Genomic DNA, 27,710 nt, shown 5'->3' with positions numbered 1-27,710 from the left:
CGATGTTGTATTTCAGGAGTTTCAGTCTTTTCTGGTAAGAACAGCTCCTAGGGCCAGAGAGAAGAGAAGGCAGGAAGCACTGTCTACTGTTATTAAAATGGTCCACTGATCTCATGCCTTTAAGGAGGCTCAGATGAATAAGTAGTCAAACATTAACCTTTTTAGCGTAGAAAGGAAAAAAAAATATCCACACACAGTGAAAAGCAGTGATGTGGGGAGCCATCCTCTGCCTTCAGCTCAATGGGGTTGCCCAGCTGTGTGGTACCACTGCATTGCCAGATGTGGCTGCTCATAGCACTGCTCATAGTAGGGGCATTTGCCCACATTTGTTACAGACACTGAGCACTGTTTCCATGTTTGAAGGGTATGCTTTAGGTCATTCATTTTCTGTCTAAGTGTGGTGAAGCCTAAATCAGTGGCTTAAAGATTTGTGGAAAGCACAGGAAATCACAACTGCTGAGGAATTTGTTTCCAACACTGAATTCTACTTCCATGGAATTATTTAACCACAACAACAACAAAGACATAAAGCCATGGATAAGAAGTTCCTCTCACATACTGTCAGAGGTAATGCTAAGTCACACACCTGAGATCAAAACTGGGGATGTGGCTTCAGGCTGGAGTCTTTGCCTGGCAAACCACGCTAGCACAGGGCCCAGGGGGCTAGCACAAGGCCCAGGGACTTGTGTTCAGGAGCCAAGTAAGGAAGTGGCATGCAAAGAAGAGATTCACTGGGTCCCTGTCAGCAAACACTTGCCACTTGAGCCCTGGCACCATTTGTTTGCAAAGGGGCATGAGAATAATGTTTGCAGGGTGAAGGCTGAAAAGGCAATAGCAAGCTAGGAAAAGTATTTCTCTGGAGAAACTGTAGTACAGCTCCCTCCTGGATTCAGCAATCTCTAGGGGAGTTCTGCCCGCAGAGAAACTGGCACTGCAAACCGAATACAGGGAAATGCTAGAAGACATCCTTCAGAGTGTCATGGTGAGACTGAACAGAACAAATTACTCCTGAGACAAAAATAAGGATAGGAGTTTCAGATTAGATTTTCTCAAAGAACCTTCCCTACAAAAAGAGTTCAGAGGTGAAGAGCCTGTTTGGAATGAGGCAACCAGGAACAGCCAGGAGACAAATCCTGAGTGTTGGCTTCCCAGAGGCATTCCTAGGTTTGCACTACATTTACTGAAGGCTGGCCAAAATTCCTTTTGGAATGAGTCTCTAGGTCCTGCTGATCTGACACCAAGGTGCACAGAATAGAAAGTGCTAAGACCTGAGACCTAATCAATTCTTACTTGTTTGTTCTATTCCTGCATGGATCGTGATGCTGAAAGCAATGGGACGGCAACGTTTTCTCAAGTCAAGTTACTGCTAAGAAAAGGAAGGGCTTTCTAGCTTCCAGAGAGAGAGAATGAAATATGCCATGCAGTCAAACAGTTACATCTGTCAAACAGTTACATCTGTAACTGACCTTAGAACAAGGTTCAGTTTGTTTTTTTTTTTTTTTTTAATTTATTTATAAGGAAGAAAAAAAAAAAAGGTGATGCCATAGGCCTTGTAAAAGAGTCTCAGAATATTTCCAGTGTTGTTCAGATGGGTCATTGGATGTGGCAGCAAGGAACTGTTCTTGCTTTCAAGAGTCACAAAACCTTGCTGGCATAAATTCACCAAGTCTACTGGTGGTAAACTGGCTCCCATGTCAGCTACGAAGCAATTAAGGGAAGACTGAGGAGAGTGTATTTCTCCTGTAAACACTGATAGCTCCCCTCACAGTCACTCAGATGGCTTGGATACATATCTGCTGTTCTGCAGTAACAGACTAAGACATCTTCTCCCTGGTTACCTGCAAGGAGCCGTGGAACTCTGCTAGGACTATTGGAACCACTCAAAACATTCAAATGTGGAGCATTTTGAATTTTCACAAAGCATCAGCACTGCAGATGGCAATCTTAATCCTAGCTTTGGGTGACACCAACCACCTGAAATGGGGTTGGCCCATCTCAGATAATGCAAATTGGGAAAAGTTCTCAATGTTCAAAACATCCTTCTATTTACAATGCAAAGTTTTAGTAATTCTTCCTCATTTTGCTAATAATAATTTGTAAAGGACATTTCAGGGTTTCCACTGTAAACCATGGATGTATCAAGACAATCTAATGGGGCATTTATCCCTGTTGCTGCAGAGAGACCCTTAAGACGTTTTCAGGTATTAAAAGTTTTTTTTGCACAGTAATTGAGCATTGGCCTGTTCTAATTTTAGTGTTCTTTAGGAAAGGTGAAGATAGGCATCAGAGGGAGGCATCTTAAGTGACAGAATACTACTTAAACTGCTTTTACAATGCACTAACAACTTTGTATGATGTTATCTTAAAGCAGTAGTCTGAGTTTATGTTGCTGAAAGCTATAATGTGGTGCAATAACTGGGGGCAAGCTATTGAAAAGTGTTAGTTCCTGGGTGGACAGATGGTATTGCTGTAAGAGGCATGGTACAGTGAGAGACTGACTGTGCAGGTGTTGGGATCCTGCAGCATAGCAGCACATTTCCTATCTTCAGGTCTCAGTTTCTCAGTTGCTCTGAGCTTGTGAAAGGTATTCTCAATTCCTAGCTCCAACAGCGCAGTGGAGAGGGTCTCTCTCTCTCTCTCTTTTAAAATTTTCTATAAACAGGCTTTGCCAGACTGCAGGAGCCTAATAAACACTTCTTGTGTGAGGCTAACTTCCAAATCCAGTTAATTTAAACTGTGTGAGTAAAGGCTTTTTAATAATATTTTTTGGTTGTAATGAAAAGAAAGATATGTGAAAGGTACTAAAATGCACAAAACACCACTGTAAAAAAAGCCTTCAATTTGATAATGGTCAAATTGTTCCTCCAAGAACAATGGAAATGCAAAGGATGTCATATATTAGGGGAAATCTTATTTCCTAAGGTTTCCTTTTTCTGTGCAGTGCCTCACTTCTAGCCAAGAAAGTTCCCTTTTGTGCATCTTAGCTCAAACCCAGTTCCATCAACATGTGAGCTAATATGCCAAACTATGTGCAGAAGGAGCTCAGGCATGAATTGATGTTCCCTGCTGCCAGCTGTGCTATGAGGCCAGCAAGCTCTGGGACATGGACAGGCAAAGAAAGGAACTTCTCACTTGCTCCACTACCAGAGCTTGTCTGCAGCAATGTTCAGAAGAAAATGACTGAAGGTCATAGCTCCTTTCTACTGGGCAGGATTTGCTCACAGGCTGTTCTGTATGCTGAGGTAGGTCAGTCTAGCTACAGGATTCATTTAAGTTCCCTTGGATTCGCTTTCACAAACCACAGTGAATTAAAAAAGGGGCATCTACCTCATTTTAAAGTCTTGAGGCAGAGAAGCAAATGCCAAAATAGGCAGATTTACATCTGTTCTGTAATTAAAGGGGCCTAAGGTGTCCAAACAGCTTGCAGAAATGAAGCTCAGTGCTTGCCTGGGTAGCACAACAGATAATGAAAATCAAACACGGGACGTGCTGATTAGCTCTTCCCTTCCCTACCCTTCCCTTCCCTTGAATTAGAAGATGAAATTTGGTTTAAGAGTTAAAAAGCTCAGAGCCCATCTTGGCAGTAGTTAGAGAACATTTCCATGTCATTCAGAGGTAACTTGCTTGATGATCCCATCAATTATTGTTTGCTATGCACAGTATGGCAGCAGGTAGCCATCCAGCCACATCTATGGCTGTAAAAGTACAGATCAGAGCCTGTGTGACACACAAGCACACAAGTGCCAAGAGAGGGAGCAGAGAGGTGAAGGGAAATAAACAGTTCAAGAGGGAAAACAAGCAGCCCATCTTTGCATTAGCAATGCCAGACAGGCATGTTCATCCCATCCCACAGCAGGATTATTTCCCACAGCATATTCATAACTGTTTTGTCTGCTCTGATTTTAATGTTTCAGATTATGGGGATTCCACCATTTCCTCTGAGAGCCTCTTCTGCAGTCTGATTCCACTCATCCCCGAGAAGCCCTCCCTTACACGTGTTTCCCTTCCCTTTCTTCTTTCCATCTGATTATTCAAAGTTGTATCCTCTTCTTCTTGCTCTTTCCCTCCCTTCAAATTCCTTGGTGCTTCCACCTTTCAAACAGTTGTGGGCAGCTATCTGGGCCATCCCTTGCTGTTGCTTAGCAAGCACTCTTGTAGTCTTTCCTCGTAACTCAGTCCCTCCAGGCAAGTGATTATTTTTATTGTTTTCTGTGAATGCCTTCTGCTTTTTTTTGGCTTTTCTTTTTTTGGGCTACATTGGCCAAATGCTGACTCTCCAGTCCCACCCAGAGATGAGAAGCAAACTCATTCATTCACAGACATGGTCTAGTACTTGCCATTTCTGTATTGTCCAGAAGACATACACGTCAAGTGGTTTAGGTCAAGGTAATGGTGCCACACAAGAACCTTTTCAAGCCATTTTGATGTTAGGATGCTGGAAACATTTTTTTAGTATAGGCCTGACTTTGGCCTAAATCTCTGCAAAATCTGATAAATTTTTTGCTGTGAGAGAGCTAGGAAAGATAATTTGAATCTAGTCTATGCCAATTCCATATGGTTTCACGCAGCTACCAACACCTTAAGGTGCTCTGTATGGATGTGACCACCCCAGTAAGTATTGTTAAGCAGAAATACAGCTTCTCTCTGTGCTTCTTACATGGAGATGCAGCCATTCATATGGGTCATTGCATGTAAATAATTTGAAACATCTTAATGCAAACATTTGTGTATGAAGTCATTTGTGAGCACTGCACACCATGCACTGCCACCATGCCCATCCAAAAGCATGTCTTGATACAAAGGCATTCTATAGATCCTGCCCATGCTAATCAATCACTGCATCCAAAATACAAATAGTACTCTGCTGCTTTTCTTGGAGTCAGGAGTTGGTCATTCCAGGAGATCATTAGGATACTGCCTCTTATCTATAAATTTGCAAGGATCCAAGACCAGCTAGGTCAGATCTCCTGATTTGCTGCTTTTTCACTGGAATTTCAGTGTTCCATCAAAATCATCATGCAAATTTATATGCTTGAGATTTCATCCCTGGAACCTGGGCATTGATACTTTGCACAAAGTACCTCTCCTTTTGAGATCAGCCCTAGGGAAACAAATAGGCTTTCCAAGGGAGACTGCCATGGCCTGGCACCTATCCCTGAGCTCGGCTGGTGGAGCCTCAGGCCAAGGCTCCCACAGGGCCCACCTCTGTCCAGCTGCAGCCTCCCCATACTCTCTCCACAGGAGCCACAACCCAGCACATCACTCTGCCAGAGAGTTTGCAGAATGCAGTCATTTCCATTTGTGCTGGAACAATTCCAGCTCTAGGGGACTGCTCTTCCTCTGAAAGCTCCTGATGCCTGAGCCATGGGGCTTGGTGTAGAAGCACCAAGAACCTTTTGGCACATTGATGTGAATGGTCCAATATTTCTCCTCAGGCCTCTTTATGTAACTTCATACCAGGAAAAATTTGGAAAGCAAAGTGAGCACCGCTGGTACAGATTCTGCAATGATCACAATACAAGTGAAATAGTAAGGTCCCATCAGTAGTGGGAAAGTAAAGGTGCAACTCATCAATAACACCAGTGAAGAAAACTGAATCACCACAAAGCCTTCCCTGCCTCCCTGTTGGCTGCCTCCACTGGAGTCGCCAAGCTGCTCTGCAGAAGGCTGAGGTTTTCAGTCTGTTTCACCCTGTGAAACACAACAAACAAACAATGCTGGGATTCTCCAGCAGCAACCCTAGAGCATGTCTGGATTTAATTGGTTTTCGTTGTTTAGGTCTGATCTAAGGAACAAGAAAGACATGGGTAATATTTCCACTATCTATATTTGAAACATGCAGTGATCAACAAGAGGTAAAAATCTTACCCCTGCACAGCACAGCACAGCACAGGGGGAGAGGCGTTCATATAGCCTAAATGGCACGTGTGTCACCTCGCTGCTAAAAGCAACGGCCCTGCTAAGGAGAGGTGAGCCAGATGGCGCTCACCTTGCAGAGCATTAAAGAGGAGCCTAGGAGAGGTTACTAGAACTCAACACATATGACAGTAAACCAAACATCAGCACCATAAAATTAAGGCACTTTGGGTGTTCCAGCCTTGTTTATGGAATGCAACCTTGCCAAAGTATCCCAACCAGTTCTGCCAGTGGTCTGGTTGAAGTGATGCTGGCATTGCTCGTGATCTGGGTGTAAGCAGCTCTCCTGTGTCTGGGCTGGTAACCAGTCAAAACAGGAGAAACCACCAGCCCTACACACTGCAGGAATGGCTCCGCCACTAAAGACAGTTCAGCAGAGCTGTTCATGTGATCTAATTTAGGTTTCTTCCACAGTGTGTTAAAAAATTGCATTCTTTAGTATAGTTACAGCTTAAGTTTTATCTTTTGAAGATGAGTCCTACATCCTTGCTTTGCTTCCACTGTAACCAAGGCTGGCCTGGAGATGGTGATGCCGTTTTCTTTCTGCTAATGTGTCCCACCAAAACTTGTGCTACCATTGGGACTCCTAAGGATTTTTGACAGGATGGGTGCCATGTCGTGCTGCTCCTTCCTTCTTATGAGAGTTATAAAGGACTCCCAGCACCAAACCCTGAGCCAGACCAACACGACTTAAAAAAGGAAGACAATACATGCAGGGAGAAAAAGACAAGTGGAGATGTTCCTTGTGAAATATATTTGTTGATCTGAGAGGGAATTTTATTGAATGGTTGCAGAACAGGTCCTTCTGATGCTGGAGTAGTGTAATTCAAAGTACTGGTGGCTCAGTTCGTTTTACCACATTCTCCAGATGCAGGCGCAATGATGCTGAGCATGGACATACCACAGTGTCATACCTTTCTCTTTAGTAAAACTTGCTCCCAGTGGTTAGTGACATAAATACCAGATTTGCCACTGCTTGTTTGGAATAGAAAATAGAATAATTTGGGCTGCAGAAGAGACCTTTAAGATCATTGAGTCCAACCGTTATCCAAACACTGTCAAGCTGGCAGAGTGCAGAGAGCGTGGGTGAAACTTGGGGTACACTGAAAATTGTTCAGCAGGGGTGGGAATGAAAATGGGGCCGTGCTTATTGCCGTTTTGCTGCTGAACTGCTACCTGTCTTGAGAACATCATCCTTTCCCCGGTAAAACGGGGACCCGAAGACCTTGAAAGGAGCGCTGTTAGGGCGAATCTATGCTAAGGCGCTTCACCAGCCTCACCTTACAGTCTCTGTACCCATGCAAAGCGCTGGACCGAGGTGGCGCCGGACCGCGGAGGCCGGAGGAATCCGCTGCGCCCCCGCCCACCCCGGGGCACCCGCTGCCACCCCGGGATGTTGCCCAACCTTGGTGCGCCTCCGACGGAGGACCCGGGAGGGGCGCTCCCGCTGCGTGCCGCCGGCGCTGGGGCGCCCCCTGTGGGCCGGCGGCGGGGGCACGGGGCGGCGCGGTCACGTGGATGTGACAGCGGCGCCGTGCCTGGCCAGCGGCAGTCGCGGCAGCGGCACCGCAGCGCCAGGCGCCGCCGCCAGCCTAAGCCGGGCAGGGAGAAACGGGCCGGGGCGCAGCGAGGCGAGGCGGGAGCCGCCGCCGCCGTGGTGCCGGGCAGCGGGGGTTGGGGGGTGGGTCGGGCCGGGCGCGGCTGGGAGCCGATGCGGAACGATCGCAGGCGGGCGGCGGCGGCGGGAGCAGCAGCCATGGCGGGTCCCCGCTGAAGGAGGCGGTGAAGGAGGAGGAGGAGAGGGGAGGAGAGGCGAAACCTCCGCATTCCCTCCCTCCGCGCCCCGGCCCCCCCCCGGCCCGGACCGCCTGCCCGCCTCCCCCCCCTCCCCTGCATGCCCGGCTGAGACCGCGGGGAGGACTCAGCCACCCGCCGCGGCCCCGCCGCCTTCCCTCTCCCCGTTCAGCTGCGGACAAAGGGGGAGAGCGGGGCAGCCAGAGGAGGGGATAGTCCGTCCCCGCCGCGCGAGCATGGCGGACCGCAGCCTGGAGAGCGTGTCCCTGCCCCTGGAGGTGAGGGCCCGGCTGGCCGAGCTGGAGCTGGAGCTCTCCGAAGGTAAAGGGGCGTTGGGGCGGGCCGGCCCTCGCGCGGGCGGCGGGCGGCGCGGGCGCGCGGCAGCGGAGCGGCAGCCCCCGATCCGCTCCCCCTTCGCGCATCCTCCGCCCTGCGGCCCGCTGGGTGCTGCGGGGCGAGCCCCGGCTCCTATGGCGCCCAAAGCCTCCCCGGCGGTGCGCCCCCGGCTCGTACCGGCGGGCTGGCGGAGGGTACCGGCGCGGATGTTTTGTTCTACCTGTGAATTGCCTCTCGGCTCTCTGCCGCGGCGCTGGCGGGGGCGGCAGAGGGGCTCCGGCATCAGGGCTGGCCGCCCAGCCTCGCAGGCTCTAGTGCGGGAGGTGGAAAAAATCCGTGGGGCTGCCTCGGAGGGGTTCCCGTCCTGCCAGAGCAATGCAGCTTCACGGAAATCTGCCGTGTACCTGCGTGCAGAGGCCCTCTTAGACCGAGCTGAGGGGCTCGCTGCGGAGTGCACGCAGTGTGTGTGTGTTGCAGCGAAATACCCCATGATAAGGTCATTTTGGACAATACTGGCTAGGTCGGTGGAGGAAGCGTTTTTTGTTTTTTTTTTTTTAATTGCGGGATTTATTTATATGTATATGCACATAAATGTAGAATGGAAAGCCTGTGGTGATCGTCTTGGCGTGATTGATTCTGATGCGCTGCTGGTTCCCGGGCTGGGAGAGCTGTTAAGCAGCCCGCATATTGCTGCTGCCGTGGCTGGGAGGATGAGCAGAAGCCCCAGCCCGCCCTGCTCTCAGCCCGGCTCCAGCTCCGCGTTTCCATGCGTGTCAGCCCCGGTTAAGGAACGGGAGGCAGGGAGCGAGTAGTGTTTGCCAGGATCCCCGGCTGATGGGGATTGAGCGCCCGGAGTGCCATCAGTCTTGGAGACGATTTTAATGTATCAGATGTAATCTGTTTCTCCCAGAGGAAGGGAGTAGGGAGTATTTATACATGCTGATGCTGGGATTGGCTCTTTCCTCAAATGAATATCTGCTAATAGGTGCCCCCCGGTTTTGTTAATACCACCCCCCACAGCCCCCCAATATCGGGGTTCATTTATCACTGAGAGCGCTTAACAGAAGGGGCAAATGGCCCAGCGGCGTCCCAAATTAGGTATTGGAAGTGGTCGATATATTGAGCTGTCTGTCTTTCGGTCTTTTTTGTAACGGTTTGTAAGGGCTCCAAGCCAGAAAGTAAAATGTGCTCAGCAGGGAGGAGCCGATGTTGACATTGTATTTTCCTTTTAACACTTTGAGGGTGAAGAGGAGAATGAGTGATTGAGAGTGCTTGTGGCTCTCATTTTTATGTCTTCCCCTCCCTGAGGGTGCCCTGGGAACCTGAGACAAGAGGAGTTAAAGACAGTCTAACCTTTCTGTGATGCACAGCCCGTCGACTGGCCCTTGTCTGTGGCAGTCAGGGTGGGAGGAAGCACCATGTATACCATGGCATGCTTAGCCTTTTCACTTTATGCAGAAAATGCTTCTTGATGTGTACCACATTGTTGTCTACACACCAACAAGATGCTGATTAAAACAGTTGTTAGCAAATGCTTGTGGAAAACCATAATCAAACTGGCATAGTGCTTCAAACAGAAAAATGCTAATTCAGTGTACTGAAGTTGTAATACAGTTTCATGGTGCAGTTTCTGTTGCTGTAAGCATAATCCAGGAAGGCTCTAAGGAAGCAGAACATGGCTTGCAATTGAACATCTGTATCTGCACTGCTGTAACTTCCCTGCAGCTAGAGCTGGAATGAATTTAGACCACGGACAATATCTTTTCTTCTGTTTCACTGATGTTACACCCAGCAGACGGGATGGCATGTGCTTTCTGACTCTTGCAGCCTAAGCAAAGATTGGTTACAGTTGGGAGGTGGTTGGAGAAAGGGTCAGTATCCTTATTCTAGTGTTTTCCTCCAAACCCCTCTTGATGTGATCTTAGTCAAGTGGATGACAGTGATCAGTGCCCGAGGCAATGAAATTATTAACTGCTTAAAGCTTCTACCTGTAGGCACCCACTTTGCAATTCCTGGCCTGTTCCCAAAACTAATGCCTGCAGGTAGTGAGATCAGAAATATATATACTTGTTTTGTGCTGTAGAGGACTGGCTGTGCTCTGGCCCGAGCTAACTTCCAGTTAAATAAATGGGTTTTGAGGCCAGTTGGTGCATCTTTATGCCCTGAACCTTATGTATGTGCTGAACTTGACTACATGGAGCTAGTCCACTGGCTTCAGTGGAGTACATTCACTTGGTTGCACCTGTGCCTGTACATGAAGGGTCAGGAGACCGAAGTTTTAGCATGTGTCTTGCTCATGACATGTGAAGGTATCTCTGTTGCCTTTGTGAAGCAGGAATTGCTGAAGGCAGTAGACAGGCAGCTGCCTACTTAAACATGTCTTTGGGTCTCATGGATAACAATGGGAGCTTAATAACTGCTGTAAATTCTGAGTCAGACTTGCTGAGAAAAGGTTTTCCAGGTTCTGGAGATTCTGAATCTCTAAAACCTGAGGTAAAATAGCTGGTGTCTGTGTGACCAGGCCACTACCGTGTCAGAAGCACAGCAGGAACAGTGCAGATGTTGTAAGAACAGTCTTCACTGGGAGTCATTATATGTTTAAATTTGGCTATGGTATTTCCCCCCACCCCGCTGCAGCCGAATTCTGAGCTCCATGTTCAGCTGTGCACTGGGCATAGCAATGGTGGCAGGGGTGCATGGTGGCAGGCAAAGCTCAGGAAGTGGCTGCAGGACAGGTAGCCTGTGCTTTTTAGAAGACAGGGCAAAGTGCCTGTTTTTGGTGAGCATCTGTGCAGTTCTGCACTCGTGTTTGTTGAAAGGGAGGAACAGTTCATCAAGAAGGTGTTTGCTCGGTCTTCTCCTAAGATGTTCTCTGTGCCAATCCTAGCCCGCTTGTTATTGTGGGCAAGCCACTTGCCTTCTGTCTACCCTTTGTTGTGGTCTGAATGGGCTTTTCTTGTTTTAAACACAGAGATTTAAAAGGATGCAAATTAGAATAACTATTTTAGATGTTGTTAGCCTCATTACTGTAATTTAGAAAGCAAAGGTCTGTTAGGATCAGAAAAGCTTCCGAGTGCTTTCCTTGCCTGGGTGATGGTAGCCTGGAGGCAGCCTGGCACTCTGGTATCAGAGTGCCGAGAATGACTTCACGTTGGTCTGTTGGCATGGAGTGTTCTGCTCAGCTGAAGGCGTCAGTAGCACACTTCTTAACGGTGTTTTCACTTTGCTATGGTGGGAGGGAATTCTGCATTTCTCAAAACATAGGGCACAGGAGCAGTTTAAGTTTTGTGGATATTCCAAGTTATAGAATCACCCTGGTCCCACCAGGTGAGCCTGCTGTGCTGTGTGAGTGGGCGTGCCTGAGGCTGGCATGTTGCAGGCGTGTTCTTTGACACTCCAGTGGTTTCCACCGAGACTACTAAAGCTGGTGGTGCTAGAAAGGAGAGCCCTTCTAGGCTGATGCAATCAACATGCCACTCTGCAGTTGCTGGCTCTTTAGGGCTGCTTACAATTTTATGAGGCTTTAGTTTTCTAACGATGTATAAAATTGTACTGAGTGGAAATAGATGAATCATCTTATTTTTTAGAATAGCTTGGGGGCTGTTAACTGAAGAACTGATTTAATGCAAGCAGGAGTCCTGAAATGTGCTGCTTGATTTAAAAAAAAAAAAAGTCATTTTACAACCCCTCCATTCTTAAAAACACACAAGAACTTTGAAAAAAAAATTCCTCCAAATACCTGTCTCATTTCTCCCTCAGTTTAAGGATATACAAGGTTTTGTTGCCCTTCCAGTTGCTTCCTGAACGAAAAATAATTGGGAAAAGATGCTAAACAGTTCTTCCAGTATTTTATCCAAGTGTCAGATAGCATAGCAGAAACACTTGAAAAAACAGCTGCCACATGGAAAAAGTGAAACCCATCCTGTGCAGAAAATATTCTACCTGTATTCCAAAGGATGCCTCCTGGTCTCTTCCATTTTAAACACATGAGACATAGGAGGGTTGCTTTTTTTGTTTACTTTGGTTTTTTAGAGTCTGAACTTTCCTCCAAAGAAGAATTTGAGAAAAGTGTCAGCATCTCCCCAGTGAGTGGCTACTTATTCCCAAAGGTACTGGATGGGCACTCGGCTAATTAATTTGGGTCTCAGCTTTCGCTGTGTCAACTGGCACAATTATGTTTGGCAGTACTGTTTGGGTTGATTTGGGGTCATTTTCTGGCCGGTTTTACTATTTTATTAGGTGGAAGTTCCATCCACTGTTGTCTGTGTATAGTCACTGGGTTGAGGCCTGAGAACTTTGTTTAGCCCTGCTAGTTATTATTTCCCTGTGACATTTGCCAGCTTATTCTTCACCCGTGGAGAGGTTTCAGAGTATGAAAATTTCAGTAACTAGCACACCTCTGTGATTTGGGACGTGAAACCATTCTTCAAATTCGCTCCTTGAGAGTTAGTGCTCTGCTTAGCAAGTGGGTATCACCTGTGCAGTGACAGAGTGTTAATGCTTTCTGAATTCAGGTGAGAAATGAACTAAGACATTCAATATTCACACTTGCTTCTTGGTTTTTGAGCTGTTAGGGTGCAGTTACTTCATGTTTTCCGTTCTTTTTCTAGCAAAGGACTAATTTACTCAAAATACATAGAGCTGAAGTCTGTATGTAACTTATGTACGAGACCTGAGGCTTTAAGAAGACAGACCAAGTGCCATGGGAATTGTGATAAAATCGAATGCTGGCAACAGAAACTTCTTTCTTTGTAAAATGGACATCGGAACAGCTATTTTGTTTCTTGGGTGGTGCCCGAATTCGAGAGGAACAGTAAGGCTATAACGTTGCAAACCTGTTAAATTCACGCATGAGTTACTAACAATTTGCATTTTAAGGCACTGGACTTTGCAGGTTTTTGGTGTTTTTTTATTACCTACCTACTTCACTGTGCCATTTAGACTAAAGGGATTTTAATGAGTGGAGAGGATGTTGAAAGGATTCTCTGTCACTCATTCAGCTGCAGTACTTTGTAATGCCTTGTAAAACAGAGCATGCAAATCTCCAGGAAGTTGGCAGAAAAGCTGTCCCGAAGGCGTGCTGTAAATGCACCTTTATTGCCAGCTCCTGTTGAGCAGCATCAGTGCCCAAAGGTTACACTTAACAGATCACTCAGATGATCTTTGCTGTGTTACACAACAGACAGACTCGAAAAACTTTTCCCAAGGATGTGTGAAAGTCGCCAGTGGAGTGTGATTTTTTTTCAGTAAGGCACTCAGTAAGCAGTGTGTTTGTAAGGATGTAAGCAGTGTATTTTGCAGGGCACATCTGGATGATCCTGCTGCACCTGCTCTGCCTCCCTTTGCCAAACCAACAGCGCGGTGTAGACCTATGGTTGTGAGTCAGCTTGCTGCTTTGCTCTAGTATTGACCTGCTTCACTTACTCCAGTGTGAGAAGAGTGCTGTTCTGAGTGGAGTGGTCGTTGTTCTAGCAATCCAAATATCCTTTAGTATAGAAGGAATTCAGGTGTAGTACACCTCTTCCCTTTGTGTTTAATTTTTCTCAGGAAAAATATTTTCATGCTGTGTAAAAGGCAGATATCATAAACTAATTTTTGATGCAGGATTTGGAGCAGCAGGAAGATCAATGTTTCTCTGAAGGGACATCAATAGGCTTCTTTAGGTTTTCATAGCTCAGAATGGATGTTTGTGGTGTGGCACAGTGAGTCCTAAATGTACCATAGCTCATCTGTACTTAAAAATGCATTGCCTGCGCTTTAATTTTAAGAGGCTATTTGTATAACGCGTCAAGCAGGACAGAGAATTCTTTAAAAATAACTGCTTTAATTCCCCAGCAACTGTCAGACGAGATGACTCACTGCAGCAGAAGCATTCACCACAGCACATCACAGATTTGACACAAACTCCTAATCCATGCAAAATTATGCGTGTATATTCCCCTACCTTCATTTTTGCCAAACTCCTGACGATCCCATTCTGCCTTCTCTCCACCCCCACCTTCTTTCCCTCCTCCCCCTCCATCTTCTTGAGAACTTCCTTGCAGTCAGTAGCTCCAGCCATCTTTTCCTGGCTTGGGAAGAACCTTTCCTGATCCTCAGCAGCAGCTCCAGGCTCTCTCCTTGGCTGGGGTGGTGTGTGCCTCTCTACATAGTTCTTCTCTGCAGGGTTGTCCATGACCTTTCCTTGCATTGCTGGGTGATATGCACTGCAAAACTGGAACAGGTTTCATCACATTCCACTTGGTGGTGTGCAGCAGGGAATTGCTCCTTTTAGGCCTGAGTAAATCAATCAGGGTTTTCCCAGTAATCTTAGCTAGGGCTTCTAATTACCAGCCGGTATTATTCATCACTAGGATGAAGTATGCCTTTAAATTGTGTGTGAAGCATACTGGGAACATCATGGTTTGCTTCAGGAAAACAGCAAATACAGGAACAGAAGCACCCTAAGCAACTGAAGGTGAGACAGGTGCTGGGAGGACCACAGTCGTTGCTTTGCCTGGGGCCTCTGGCTGCAGAGGAGGCTTCTGTGCTAAAGCTTTGTGGAGTCCTGCTTGAGCAGCCTGTACATGGTTCTCAGGGGATGGCTGAAAGTGTGCTGTGGTGCTTCTTGTAATCCCTTCTCTGAGAACAGGGTTAGTTGTTGATTCTTGGCACTTTGGTGGGCATAGTCTATTGTCCTGGTACCCTGCAGTGTGTGGAGCTGTGTTCAATGGGGTGGTGTGGGTAATTGTCACATCTCTCAACAAGTTTTGTGACAGATGCTGAAGTGTAAGCCATGGAAATGCTTTTGCGTTGTTAGGCTGCTGGTTGAAAGTCTGCCTAGACTAGCCAAAATTTAGAGGCTTGTGTTTGGCTCAAAGGCCCCAAGAAAGTGTGCTGACACGCTTTTCTGTCATGTGTGGATGGCCATGTCTCCGCAAAGAGCTTGGAAAAGCAGAGACCCTAGCAACAATCCCTTCACAGGAAGCAGGCTTGCAGTACCCCTTCTGGGTGGCCCTTCCAGCTAGAGTTAAGTAGCATTGGCCTTGAGGTCATAGAAAATGATTAAGGGTTTTTTTTTTGTCTTGAGGGGGATGCCCTTAGTCATATTAACTCAATTTCTCATTGTTAGAGTTGCGAGGAGAATGAACGCAGCTAGGATTTTACCTTCCTGGAAAGAGATGTTAGTCAAATAATGGAATGATGTTTTTGGTGAATACCAGAACAGATAAAATGATGGTGTTGTGGTGATGTGAACAGTTCAACTTTGCTAAAGAGTCCTGAAATGGGATTGTTTCAAGTGCTAAACATCTTTGACAGATGCCTGAGGATAAGTAAACAACAGCAAGGTACAGACATGCCCCTGTTCTTTCCTGAGTGGTGGCAATGACAAAGCCCTCTGCTGAATTTGCTGGAGGAGCCCACTTTCAGTTGCTGTGCTTTTTGTCTAAGAAACAAATGCACTGTTTGGAAGGTGACATCAGCTTTGGTAAGTGTTGTGAAGAGAGGAGTAAACTTTTTTTAGGAAAAAAGAAGGAATTCCTTTTGGACTGTGGAGTCCAAATTTTTGCTTCTCAGAGGAAAAAGAACAGATTGTGACAATACTTCTGACTTGCTCTGCTTTCGATCATCTCCATGCTGCAGTGAAGAAAGTTGGTTTGTTGTGTTGAGCGACAGCAGTGGGACTGTCAAGAATTAAATTTGATGGACTTTTGGAATGGTAATAGAAATCTAACATTTTGAGTGTATGGATTTCATGCTGCTAAAGCATTTGACATGCTCCAGTCATAAGGTTTTATCTGTGTCACTTACAAACTCTGACTTTTGCTGCACGAGTATCTGTACCTCATACTTGGGAGAGTTTGACAAAACAGTTCAGAAGAGATCTTGACGAGTGTCCAAGAGTAGATGATGTGCACATTGGGAATTAAAGCAGTCATAGGAAATATTGTTAACCAGGAGAAGGCTGAGGAGTTGATTTTGATTATTTGCCAAGCTTTGTGTGGAGGAAGAAGAAATACTCTCACAATGCAAAGTTTGTGCAGTGTTAACAGTCAAAGCCAGAAGAAGATCCAAGTCCTGGGAATGAAAATTAGACAATTTCAGATGGGAGCTAAGCCAGAAAATATTAATAAGGCTGGATAAATGAAACAGCTCCATAGATGAGACTCCACAGCTTTCTGAAAGAGAATCTACCTACTATCAGACTTGATGGAAGGTTCCTTACTAAGAACTGCCGTAAGTAAGAAGTTTGTGTGTATGGAGATAGTGAAGCACTGAATGCCACAGGTGACCAGAAAGGTACCAGTTTCAGTGTGACCATTTTGTGGTGCATTTTATAAATACCAGGGTTATGATAGGTGTTTTCCTGTTAACTTAAAGCCTCACTGAGGCAGCTGAGGATTTTAGGTTTTGTGTGTTTCCAGGAGTTTCCTGTGATGACTTGACATTTACCTGCAGTAATAATTTGTTTTAAATCAATATTGAAGACGTAAGGATGTGCATACATTGCAGTTTGAGAGGCTATCAGAGGCAGCTGCTCTGATAGTGCTTGCTTCAGTACTCACTACTCGTCTGTTTACCTCTAGCTCAGGGGACTTCTGTGTAAACATGAAGTGGCAGAAAATAACATTTTTTAAAACGTCTGTGGAGGCTTATTAAGTGTAGCTTGATTGTTAGCTTTTCCATAAAGATAGTGTCCTTTTTGTTCATTAGATGAAGAATGGGAAAGCACAGGCATCCTCTAAAGATTAATCCTTTCTGTCCTATTCCCTGGTGCTTTCAGGAGGTGAGACTGCACTCAGCAGGCGGTGAGCCTCAGGAAGATGCTAGTTTATTATTTTCCTGCTTTAGTCATAGATTTCCTTTTAGCTCTCCTACAGTAGATATTTATTCTGCTGTATATTTTTGGCTAACTGATCTGTATGTATTGTTTCTGTCCTTTAGTGTTTATTGCATTTTTTATTATTTGTCATTCCTGATGCACCTTGACTCCATGCTTTTCCAACATACTGAGGTGCATCTAATGCAGAGCCCCTTCCTGCTTGGGAGGCAAATGCAGTTCTGGCTGGCAGGGTTTGTCAGGATGGCTGCTCTTTGCTATAGTGCCTTTGCTTTGGTCTCCTTGGCCAGCTGTGGTAACTTGGATTTGCCCTCTGTGATGTGGCAATAGGTGAAGGGCATAGGAAGTGTGAAAGTGCCTCTGTGCTGCCAGCAGAAGGTCTGTGGGAAAAGCTTTGTTTGTGGGGAAGCTCATAAAGCTGCTGTCTGTGACCTCACAGGTAACTGCTCCTGAGGCACAGTGCAGTGCAGAGAGGACGCATTCCTCTGCCTGCTGTTTCCTTTCACTTAGCTCCAACACTGGCTGTATTCCTAAGCACAGTAATGCCTTGCCTGGTATTGTCTGCTGGTGGTGCTTCTGAGGAAGAAGAGAGCTCCTGTTATATCTTCTTCAGCTTTGAAGTCCAACTCCTATCTGGTTTTTGTTCTATAAAGGATGCTGTGCAGCCAGGTGAGGTGAGTTGGGTCACCCAGTAGAAAGGTGAAGAGGCTGCAATGCCTTGAGCCAGAAATAAGCACAGTGCTGCTACATGTCATCTTTGCCACACCATTTGGAGATATTTGGTAACTTCTGGTGACCTGGTCTGTCAAAGTTTTCCCTCCACAGGGTGCTGTTAGCCTGGAGTCTCTCTCCTCAGCACACTCTCGGTTCATGCACCAGCTCATTATGCTATTAAAGAAGTAGGATGGGCTCTTTTCTGTCCCAAGGACAATGCAGAGACCACGACTTCTCTGATGCTTAGAATCATAGAATCAGCCACATTGGAAGAGACCTCCAAGATCATCCAGTCCAACCTAGCACCCAGCCCTATCCAGTCAACTAGACCATGGCACTAAGTGCCTCATCCAGTCTTTTCTTGAAGACCTCCAGGGACGGTGCCTCCACCACCTCCCTGGGCAGCCCATTCCAATGCCAATCACTCTCTCTGGGAAGAACTTCCTCCTAACATCCAGCCTATACTTACCCCGGCACAACTTGAGACTGTGTCCCCTTGTTCTGTTGCTGGTTGCCTGGGAGAAGAGGCCACCCCCCACCTGGCTACAGCCTCCCTTCAGGTAGTTGTAGACAGTAATAAGATCACCCCTGAGCCTCCTCTTCTCCAGGCTTGAGGAATTTCAGTCTTAGAGAACGCTGTCTGCCATTCCTAGGTGGTCATCTGCCTTTGGCTGACCTGCAAAATGCTTTTCTGTGTATTTTGATAGAAGAATGTCACCTGCAATGTTATCTCTACACCATTCCATATGTGTGCTGCTGCAGATTCACTTTGCCTGCTCACTCACATAATTGGTTATTTCTGGTAAATAATAAATGCAGTTTCAGATTTAACTTCCTTTTGAGCCATTCTGCTTCAAGTTACACTAAAAATAGCTCTAGGCCTCATCTGCCAGCTTCTTCCACTGTATTTTTTTAGGACCTAGTACCTAGGACTGTGTTAGACTGAAATTGGGAAGAAGCCATCTCTTCTTTAGAGTTGGCTTTTAAAAGATGAGCATCTTTTACTAGTGAAGGCCTTGTGAAAAGTAATAATTTGAAGTGGCAGTGGATAGATGTTTCCTGTTTTCCATAAGCAATAATAAAAGATGTTGTGTCTGGTTCCTCAGAAACGCCAGCTCGAATGGGTACATTGGGGTTAGGAGTGAGAGAATAAAGCATCTAAGTAGCCATATCCGCCTGGAATGCTGTGGCATCTGCTTTTCTCCAGGCTTCTGTTGAAAATACTGAATGACTCTTGTCATGGACTCAGGACTCCAAAGGCATTTGGCCCTGCTATGGCAGGTCAGGGTCAGACCGTCCTGCCCAATGTGTTTCTGTTCTTTGGTCGTCTGACCTTCCACCAGTCCCAAAGAGCAGAGTCAGAGTCACGCTGTAGGTGGTTCATGTGATGCTCCTCTTGCAGTGGACTCTCTTTTTTGTTGGCATGTGGAAGAGTGCTCGTGAGACAGGTCAGGACCAGTTGCTGAAAATGGGAATCTCCAATTCTGGAGTCATTTACAATTAATTATTATCTTGAAGTAGCAAACTGCTGAAGGTCAAACACTGCAGAGGCAGTAGCTCTGCTGCTCATACCTGATGTTTACTTCTTTGGTTATGGCTGTTTACTTCTGTGTGGTGTTTGCGTAAAGCTGGGTTAGGATATTCTCCATGCAGTGTGAGGCATTTATGGAGAATCCTGGGTGTTAAATTTCTGGAAGTGTGATGTGGAGATAAGCTGTGGCACTTATTTTCTATCTAAAAACGCATTTCTCTTAATAATAACCTCCAGCCAGTCTGGTGTGGGTTTGTTTTGGTTTTTGCTTTCTCAATTGATGTGAAACCTGCATTAAACAAACCCACAGCCTATTCAGTTTAAGGTCGTAAAGGAGGTGCAAAGAGCCAGCAATGCTGCCTACAGGATGAAAGCCATTGCAATTGTTCAGGCATAAAGCACGGATTAGGAGCTCTATCTTCAAATCATCGTTGCATATTTATGAGTACACCTGTTATATAAGCGGTGGGAAGTGCTGAGATTCCTCCTGCTCTGTGCCACAGTTAGCAGGGTGAAATAAAACAGGATCATTTGTCAGTTTAAGTCTTTTAAATCCAAAGTGAAGCCTTATCTGCCTAAAAGCAGAGGCAGATTCTGTTTGTCTTCAGCTGGGCCGTATTCATGGGACTGGCAGTGGCTGGATTCCAGAGCTCACTTCTATATAAAGATTCCTGCTCCCACCCAGCCCCTCCCCAGCCCTGTCATTTAGCACAATGTGCAGCATGCAGCAGGGCTCTAGCACATCCCTGAAATACTCAAGAGTGTCTCCTTTCCCACTTGTACGTGGAAAAGAAACAAAGGCCTTCTTCTTGGCTTACATTGTCTTCCTAGCTCTTTTGGGTTCAGCACCAGCTGAAGGCTCGTGTTCCCTGCTTATTTCCAAGCATAGCCTATATTCAGGGACAGAGCTGGGGGGTTGCATGGTTGCTATATCCTGCATTGCTTCTCTGTTCAGTTCAAGTGTCATGCCCAGTTTAGGCTTTGGTGCTAATTTAAGTACCCATCAAATACAACTGTCTGGGGGGCTCAGCTTGCAACAGCAGTCCTGAGGGTGCTGCACAGTGTGGGATGCAGCTGGCAGCGTTCCTGATGCTATGCTGCTGCTGGCAGGTGGGACATGATCCCAGTGATGCCGGGGTTTACAGACAAAAAAAAAAAAACAAATCCAAGACAGCAAGTGAAAATTTCTGGGAGTTTTATGGGTTTATTTCCTCTTTTGGTTTGTGATTTGTTTCTTTTTTCCCTCTGAGGAAGTTTATTTTTGTAGCTTTTAAAGTTAGATCAGTTCAGCAGCTCAATACGTAAGTGCACCATACTGAGAGCAGGGATCTGAACAGTGTGAATGGAGAAGAGGAATGCACTGGAGAGGGACCTTAGTGGTAGTCAACACAAATAGGCCTGGGTGCTGGAGCACAGTGCAGTCAGGAGATACTGGCTTTGAAGCCATTTCACTTAGGGTAGTGTTGCTGGGTTCTGTGTGCAAAGCTTGATAATGTCAGTGAATTTGCATCTCGTAAATGCTCTGGAGTTCAAGTGTGGGTAAAGTTGCTTGTGATGATTTGAAACTGTTGTTAAGGTCATCACTCAGGTATATGACTGTCAGCTAAACAGTTCCTAGTGTTGATATAGTAGAAGTTTGTGCCTGATTGTATCTGAGGTTCTGTCAGCAGCAGGGAAATGAAGAGAGATGAATTTCTTTGCAGATCAGTTTGGTTACATATCCACACCAGTTTCAGATGGAAGAGCATCTTCAATGGTGATGAGGTCTTCTTTTATTTTAATGGGAAGCTGCTTTGAGAGTTGCACAGAACTACAGCGGTGCACTTTGGTGTTGTGTGCTTCTTCAGAGCTGTGTGCCAGTAGTGCCAGAATGAATCCTGCTGGCTGAGCCAGAGCGCAGTCACCAGTGTGTGGGCACTGTGGAACCACCCACAGCAAGATCTCAGCAAAGGTGTTGAGTGGCTGTGGTCGTCAGCTGAGTGTTTGGCCTCACTGCTGTTTCCCAGCCACCAGACTTTCTTTCCTTCTCTACAAAGAGGGAAAGCTGGACTGTGTTTTATTGCCTATGAACACAGCTTTTAGGTATGGAAAAACTTCCATCTCCACATCACCTCCTGAGCGTTCAGTGAGCAGCTGGACATAGCTTTTGCAAGAGAAAGTTATGTAGAGTATGATCCCAATTCAGTAAAGCATTTAAGCATGTCCTTCAGTCTTACTGATACTGACAGTCTAACTTAAGCCATGTTGGCACACATGGAATGAGCATATCTGTGTCCTGCATGGAAACCCCACATTTTTGGTATCTTCAGCGCTTGCTTAAAGAAGAGAGTCAGTGTTATACATGGGACCAACTTGGATTGCAGTGGGAAAGTTTGTGGATCCTAAGAGCTTCTTGTTTTGAAAGTGATGCTCTGCTGTTACAGACACTACCAGGTCACGGGGCGAGGAGCAGCTGAACTGCCCATAGCTGGTTCCTGTCTTGTGTGCATTCTCTGTGCTTTATTGAATGTGTAGATCTAAAAGATTTTGAGTGGTGACGTTCTTCATTTTTACAGCATAGAGTCATAGAATGGGTTAGGTTGGAAGGGACCTCAAAGCTCAGCCAGTTCATAGGCAGGGACACCTCCCACTAGAACAGGTAGCTCAAGGCCACATCCAACCTGGCCTTGAACACCTCCAGAGAGGGAGCATCCACAGCCTCCCTGGGCAATCTGTTCCAGTGCCTCACCACCCTCACTGGAAAGAACCCCTTCCTAACATCCTGTTTAAATCTCCCCTCTGCCAGTTTAACCCCATTACTCCTTGTCCTGTCATTACAAGGCCTTGTAAATCATCCCTCCCCAGCCCTCCTGTAGGCCACTCCAAAGTCTCCTTGAAGCCTTCTCTTCTCCAGGTTGCAGAGCCCCAACTCTTGTAGCCTGTCCTTAAAGCAGAGCTGCTGCTGCCCTCTGACTGTCTTCATGGCCTCCTCATTCTGGAATGTCTCAAGCAGTTCCATGTCCTTCTTGTGTTAGGGGCTCCAGAACTGCACACAGGACTCCAGGTGGGGTCTCAGGAGAGTAGAGCAAAGGGGCAGAATCCCCTCCCTTGCCCTGCTGGCCATGCTGCTCCGGCTGCAGTTCAGCACAGGGTTGCTGTCTGGGCTGCACTCACACTGCAGGCTCATGTTGAGCTTTTCATCACCCCAGACCCCCAGGGCCTTTTCCGCAGGGCTGCTCTCATCCATTCGCAGCCTAGTCTGGAGCTGTGCTTGGGATTGTGCTGATGCAGGTGCAGGACCTTACACTTGGCCTTGTTGAATGTCATGAGGTTGGCAATCCTCAAACTTAGCTTTTTTCTATGCCCCAGCCTCAGAAGCAGAATTGCATCCTTCATGTTCTGTCTTCGGTTGCCCTCAGGGCAAGGATTGTGATTGCAGTGCCAGGCAATGCTGGATTCCAGAACCTGAAATCAGGATGATAGAAGGAAGTCAAAATCCTGTGCCACGGTGATAACCCCAGTTCTCAGATTGGCAGGAGAGGAACGTGTGAAGTCTTGTGATATTTGATGGTCTGCTTTGAAACTCAGCCTAACCAGATGACAAGGAGAGAATCTCCTTTTCTTCCCATGCGATAGTGCATGGCAGCAGAATGGGACATAACATAATGCATGTTGGTGAAGGACACATGTGATATGCTTGTGATGAGTTGTCAGAAGCCACCTCATGGAGAGGGACCTCCTGCCTGCAGCTGTATGAGTGCAGTCACCTTAAAAGCCCGGGGCAGGTAGATACTTTGAACACACCCTGATACTTTCAAGTGACATGGAGGAAATTAGGGCTAATGGCAGCTTTCTTTCTTCCTAAGTACCAGGAGACCTAGGCACCCATTTTCTGTTTTACTTCCTACCTTCTGTAGCAAGGCAGGAAGAAGCAAGGAAGAGTGAGCAAGACTGGAGCCATTCTTTTTTTCTCTTTCTACTATTGCCTTAACAAAGTAGTTTACAGGCCAGTTACTGTCAGCACCAGCTGAAGACAAAGATGCCTGTCTCCTGTTTCCCAGGGCTGAGTTTGAAGGTCAGGCATATGAAAGCTGAAGATCTATCTGGGCACAGCTTTTCCAAAGACTGCATTCAAGCCATTCTTTCATGGGAAAAAGTAGGTGAGAATATTTCCTTATTTTCTTTTCTGGATTTTCAAAATACAAAAAACCCCAAAAACCCACAAAAGAAAAGGCTAGAGGCCAGGGGTCTCCTTGTCCTGAGACACTGTCAGGTGAGTGCATGGGCAGTGTCCGATAGCAGTGCACTGCAGACAGGACAGGAACCATTCTGTTCAGGACTACAGAACACAGTCAGGACTTCTGCCGTGATTTTATTTTCATCTTCCTTTCACAGCTCCTGGCGGTGTTTCCCTCAGTGGGATCTGCTGAGTTGGCACTGAAGGGGCACTGTTTTCCTCTGAGTTTATTTGGATGCGTTGGGTTGTGTGTAAGGTAGTGGCCGTGAGATGCTTGGCCCTTTTGCAGTACCCTGCGTTTGCAGTGGGGTAGTTCTCTGTCAGGGTGCCCCAGAAGATCTGAATAACAAAACTTCTGACTTCAGTAAAAGCAGTGTCCTGCAAGGCCTTGTACAGAATTCTTTGCACCTTCTGCCCTGGGGTGAGGAGGTTGAGAAGTTACTCTGTCACTGTGACAAAGTAACTGAAACTTAGACATAAAAATCTACTTGGACAAGGACTGTGTATTCAGTTAAAGCTAAATGTGACAGGTTAGAGAACCTGAGAGTTTAGCTGTGGAAACATCTCCCGAGGCAATGATTTATTTTTGGTGAAATGTAAATAAATAGCTTTTAAAATTGTAAAATCAGCACACAGCCATCAGTGTCTTTACATACTGGGGGGAGCATATTTCAAAATGTGGAGGAATGCAGAGAAAATGGGGATGGAAAGCCTTATTCACTGACTCCTCAAATGAGCAAATCTTCCCACTTAAGGGTATGTTATGGGGAGCATAACATATCCTTAGGGATAGGCATGTTCAAGTTACCTCCACTCCGAGTCATGGATTTTAGCTCAGCTTAGTGGCTCAGGTGTCATCACTTAAATGACAGCTGAGGTCAAGAAGGACAAGGGATAGATCACTGTCACTAGGAGGTCTTCTAAAACACATCAGGGGATATGTGCTTGCTTGATGCTCAGTCTCAACTGTCTGGTACAAGAAGATAATTTTAATCCTGTTTTATTTATTGCTTCTTAGTAGTGTTTTGGCTTTTCAGCTGACTCACACTCTTGCTAATGAGTCACCAATGCTTTTGTTGTTAAACGGGCTAAACAGATATCTTTATTTCAGTTAGTTTTGTGATGTGTGTTTCTGCTTTCTCACATGAAATGAATTACACGCTGTTGTTGCTGAATTTACGGTGTCTTGTTGCTCAGAAGAATTAACTGTGGTGACCTTGTTACCTCTAAAGTACACAGGGAATAAAAGTAAAACTCTTGTATATATCTTGAGGCTTATTTTAACACATCATGCCTTTCCAGTTGCAGTGTCTGGTGAGCTCTGAAGGGGCACTTTGTTGCTGGCTCCCACTAAACTTAAAACAAGCAAATTCAGATCTGTGTAATTAGCTGGGAAAATAATGAGGGAGGGAAGATCCATTTGGCAGATAGGCACACAGACATACAGAAAGTTTTTGGATGGAGGCATTGATTGAGTTCTTTGGCCTCAAAGACTTTCACATCTGTAACAATTCTATTAATATTTTTAAAGAGTATTTGGTTGTAGTACTGCAATACTGTAAACTGCAGGAGGAGTCCTAAATGAGCCAGTTTTCTTTTCCTGAACTAAATGTTCACCCTTGTAGAGCTGGATAAATAGTGTCCTGGATGCAGCTGTAACTTTAAAAGTTCTAATAAGCAGAACTGCAGTCTTGGAAACACATCATTCTTCCTATTCCCTCTTGCTCTTTTTTCTGTCTGGCACAGGCAGTGAAGGAAAAATGGTAATGGTGTCCAGTGAACAACAGGAAAAATAGAGTGTTGGAACATTTTATCTGTGAAGCAGCAAGTGTCTATTCTTCAACACCAAGGCTTGGTTTACCTTCAGATGTTCTCTTTTCAGGTGTGAATCCCTCAGGGTCGCAGGGCCTCTTGCTTGTGAGTGGAGCTGAGGCAGCTGAGGAAGTGTACTAGTACCCAGAGGAACCACTGCATAGGTTCTGCACGTTCACTAATACCACCATTAGAATGCTGGACTGTGACTTGAAGGACTTGGTGGCATGCACTCATTTCTGCCACATTTGCTTGGCTTATGTGGCTGCAGTCAGAGGGACACGGTGGCAGCAGAATCCCAGCAGGAATGAATGTGTGTCCCTGCAATTAGCTTTGTGCATCAAGATTGCGAATGTTTAGGTTGGTGTTCCAAGGGACATATTTGACTCTCCCACTCTCTTCTGAAGAGATTTTAAAGCTCAGCTCAAAAATAATTTTGAGGGTTATTTTTCATGCTGTGTATAATGCAGAAAAAATATGGCAGATTTTTCCAGACTTAAGATGGTTTGTTACAAGCTTTTGTCATGGCTCAAAAGTGTTTAGTTTTTCTACAGGCTGTGGACTTCTGTTAGGAATACAACTCACATGTGAGATTGGAACATGCTGAGGAGGAGGACGATGAGGTAGTCCATACTTCTGGAGGTGGAATGTCAGAGTGCACTGTTGTCTGTTATAAAATGAGATGACCACATCATTTAGCTGTTAAAATTCAGTGTCTGAAAATGAGGCACCAATTTCCCCAAACAGCATCTGATTTGTGTTCCAGAGCCCAGGTTTGCATCAGCTTTCCCCAGTGCGATATATACCTGAGGCAGTCATTCCTTAGACTGCTTTTCCCACAGTTTCTGATGGTTAAGGTTTGATATGTAAAGGAAGAGTTCAATCATTCAGTTGTCTTTTGTAAGTACACGTTGATGTGTGTTGTAAGAATAGCAGCTGAAACCCAAAGACTTAATCTGCCAATACTAGCACTGAAAATCACCCAGAGCCAAGGATGGTTTTCTGGGCCTGTGATGATCTGAGTGGCCCAGCCTGGCTCACATGCAGGTGTCTAAACCTTTTTGTCGCATATGGTCACAGCCCAGCTGCCTGCCATGGGCAGTCTGTGATAGATGCCGTCCCCTGAGCTGTGTCTGGGCATTATCTGGGACAGTGCTGGCTGACATCAGTCAGAGCTGTGCCTGTGAGAGCACTACAAGACAAGTAGGGGGCTGTGCTTGACCCCATGCCCTGGCCCAGTTCTGTTTCCTGGGTGTCTCAGCCATGAATTAAAACCTAGGTTCTTAAGAAGATAACACAACAACAGTCTTAAAACCAAAGCTGTTCCCAAAGACGAGCAAGTCAGTGGAAGAATGCAAGATAGCTTGCTGGCTGTCCCCCTGCAGCCTCACTAGGGGCTGCATCCTCACATTTGCCCTGTGTCTTTCCCAAGAGGTGAGTTAAGCACTCACATTTCCGGGAAGTGGGCTGTTTAGTGGAAGAGTTGACAGTGCTGAAGTGACCTTTCCTCCAGATGTGGAAGTTTCAGGTGTGGCATTCACATCTACTGCTGAAGGAGAAAGAGGGAACATCCCAGAAAGGATTGCTGCAGCCTCTGCTTAGTGCTGCCTGGTGCCCCTTCAGAGTCCATGGGCCCATAGCTGGTTACACGGAGGGGTTATAGAAGAGGAAAATAGAACTGACAGAAAAAATAGCTTCCAAATTAAAAGCATTTGCTTTTAATCAGGGCTGCTCATACTTTTGCCAAGTTTTGTTCTCTTGTGTTTTGGTCAAGATTTTTTTTCCTATTTTTTCCCATGAGCTGATGTCACCACTGGATTCACCATGCAGATTCAGAACTGTTGCTTTAGATTGCATCATAGTGTAAAACCCAGAACATCTTTCTTACCACAGTGAGCAGATGACACATTTTAACCAAATCCTGTTGGTTTGAAGCAGGGTAAACTGTAGAGCCAAAAGCGAGATAGGTCAGGCTGAGACTTCAATGGGTACTTGTTTTGGGTTCAAATGCAAGTTCCCAGAGACTCTTATAAATTTGGTAGACCCAATGACAATTTATAGAATTTATAGAGTTTATAGAGTGCCCTCCCCTCCTCCCCCTCCTTTCCCCAAAAGACAGGGAGAGAGATAAAAGGTAGGGACACCCCAATAAATCAATCTCACTCGATTTGGAAGTTAAAAAGGAAAAGTTTAACAATAACTTAGAAAAAAGGGATTGGAGGTAGGGGAGTTTACAAAGGATAAGGAAGGGAAAAACAGCAAAATACAAAACAGGGATGGATACAACCCGAGTAGTGTGATGGTGTCTCTGCCTCGTGGCTGGTATACAGTATCAGTGTGTGTGTGCGGTCATGAACGCAGGTAGTGAGCAAGAGGGCGAAAAGAGGAAGAGACAGGAGAACTCCTGTCTTTTATACCACAGGAAGTGGGGGGAGTGGGCTAACCATCACCTGGAGTGTGGCCCACCCCTGAGGAGGGGCCGAGACCCCTAGGGTCAGGTTCAGGGTCACTCCCCCAGGAGTGTTAACCCTATACATTCCACCCCTTGGTTAGACCACTTCCACCTTCCT

The 27,710-nt window shown here is 46.0% G+C and overlaps 1 protein-coding gene across 2 annotated transcripts in view; it reads left to right on the top strand.

Annotated features, from left to right (window-relative positions):
• Nucleotides 1-7,466: 7,466 nt before the first annotated feature.
• DIP2C (disco interacting protein 2 homolog C) overlaps nucleotides 7,467-27,710 on the top strand; it is a 270,126-nt gene continuing 249,882 nt past the window's right edge. Inside the window, exon 1 of one of the 2 annotated variants that reach the window (XM_064162542.1) lies at nucleotides 7,467-8,031. In XM_064162542.1, the coding sequence (XP_064018612.1) occupies nucleotides 7,947-8,031 (85 nt within the window). In that variant the 5' untranslated portion in view covers nucleotides 7,467-7,946. The remainder of the gene's footprint in view (nucleotides 8,032-27,710) is intronic. The other variant, XM_064162544.1, reaches the window with a different exon arrangement.

The sequence above is a fragment of the Pogoniulus pusillus genome, chromosome 23 (assembly GCF_015220805.1).
Source record: "Pogoniulus pusillus isolate bPogPus1 chromosome 23, bPogPus1.pri, whole genome shotgun sequence".
NCBI lineage: Eukaryota > Metazoa > Chordata > Aves > Piciformes > Lybiidae > Pogoniulus > Pogoniulus pusillus.
Note: the sequence above shows the minus strand (reverse complement) of the source record. Positions and strands in the feature narration are given on the sequence as shown.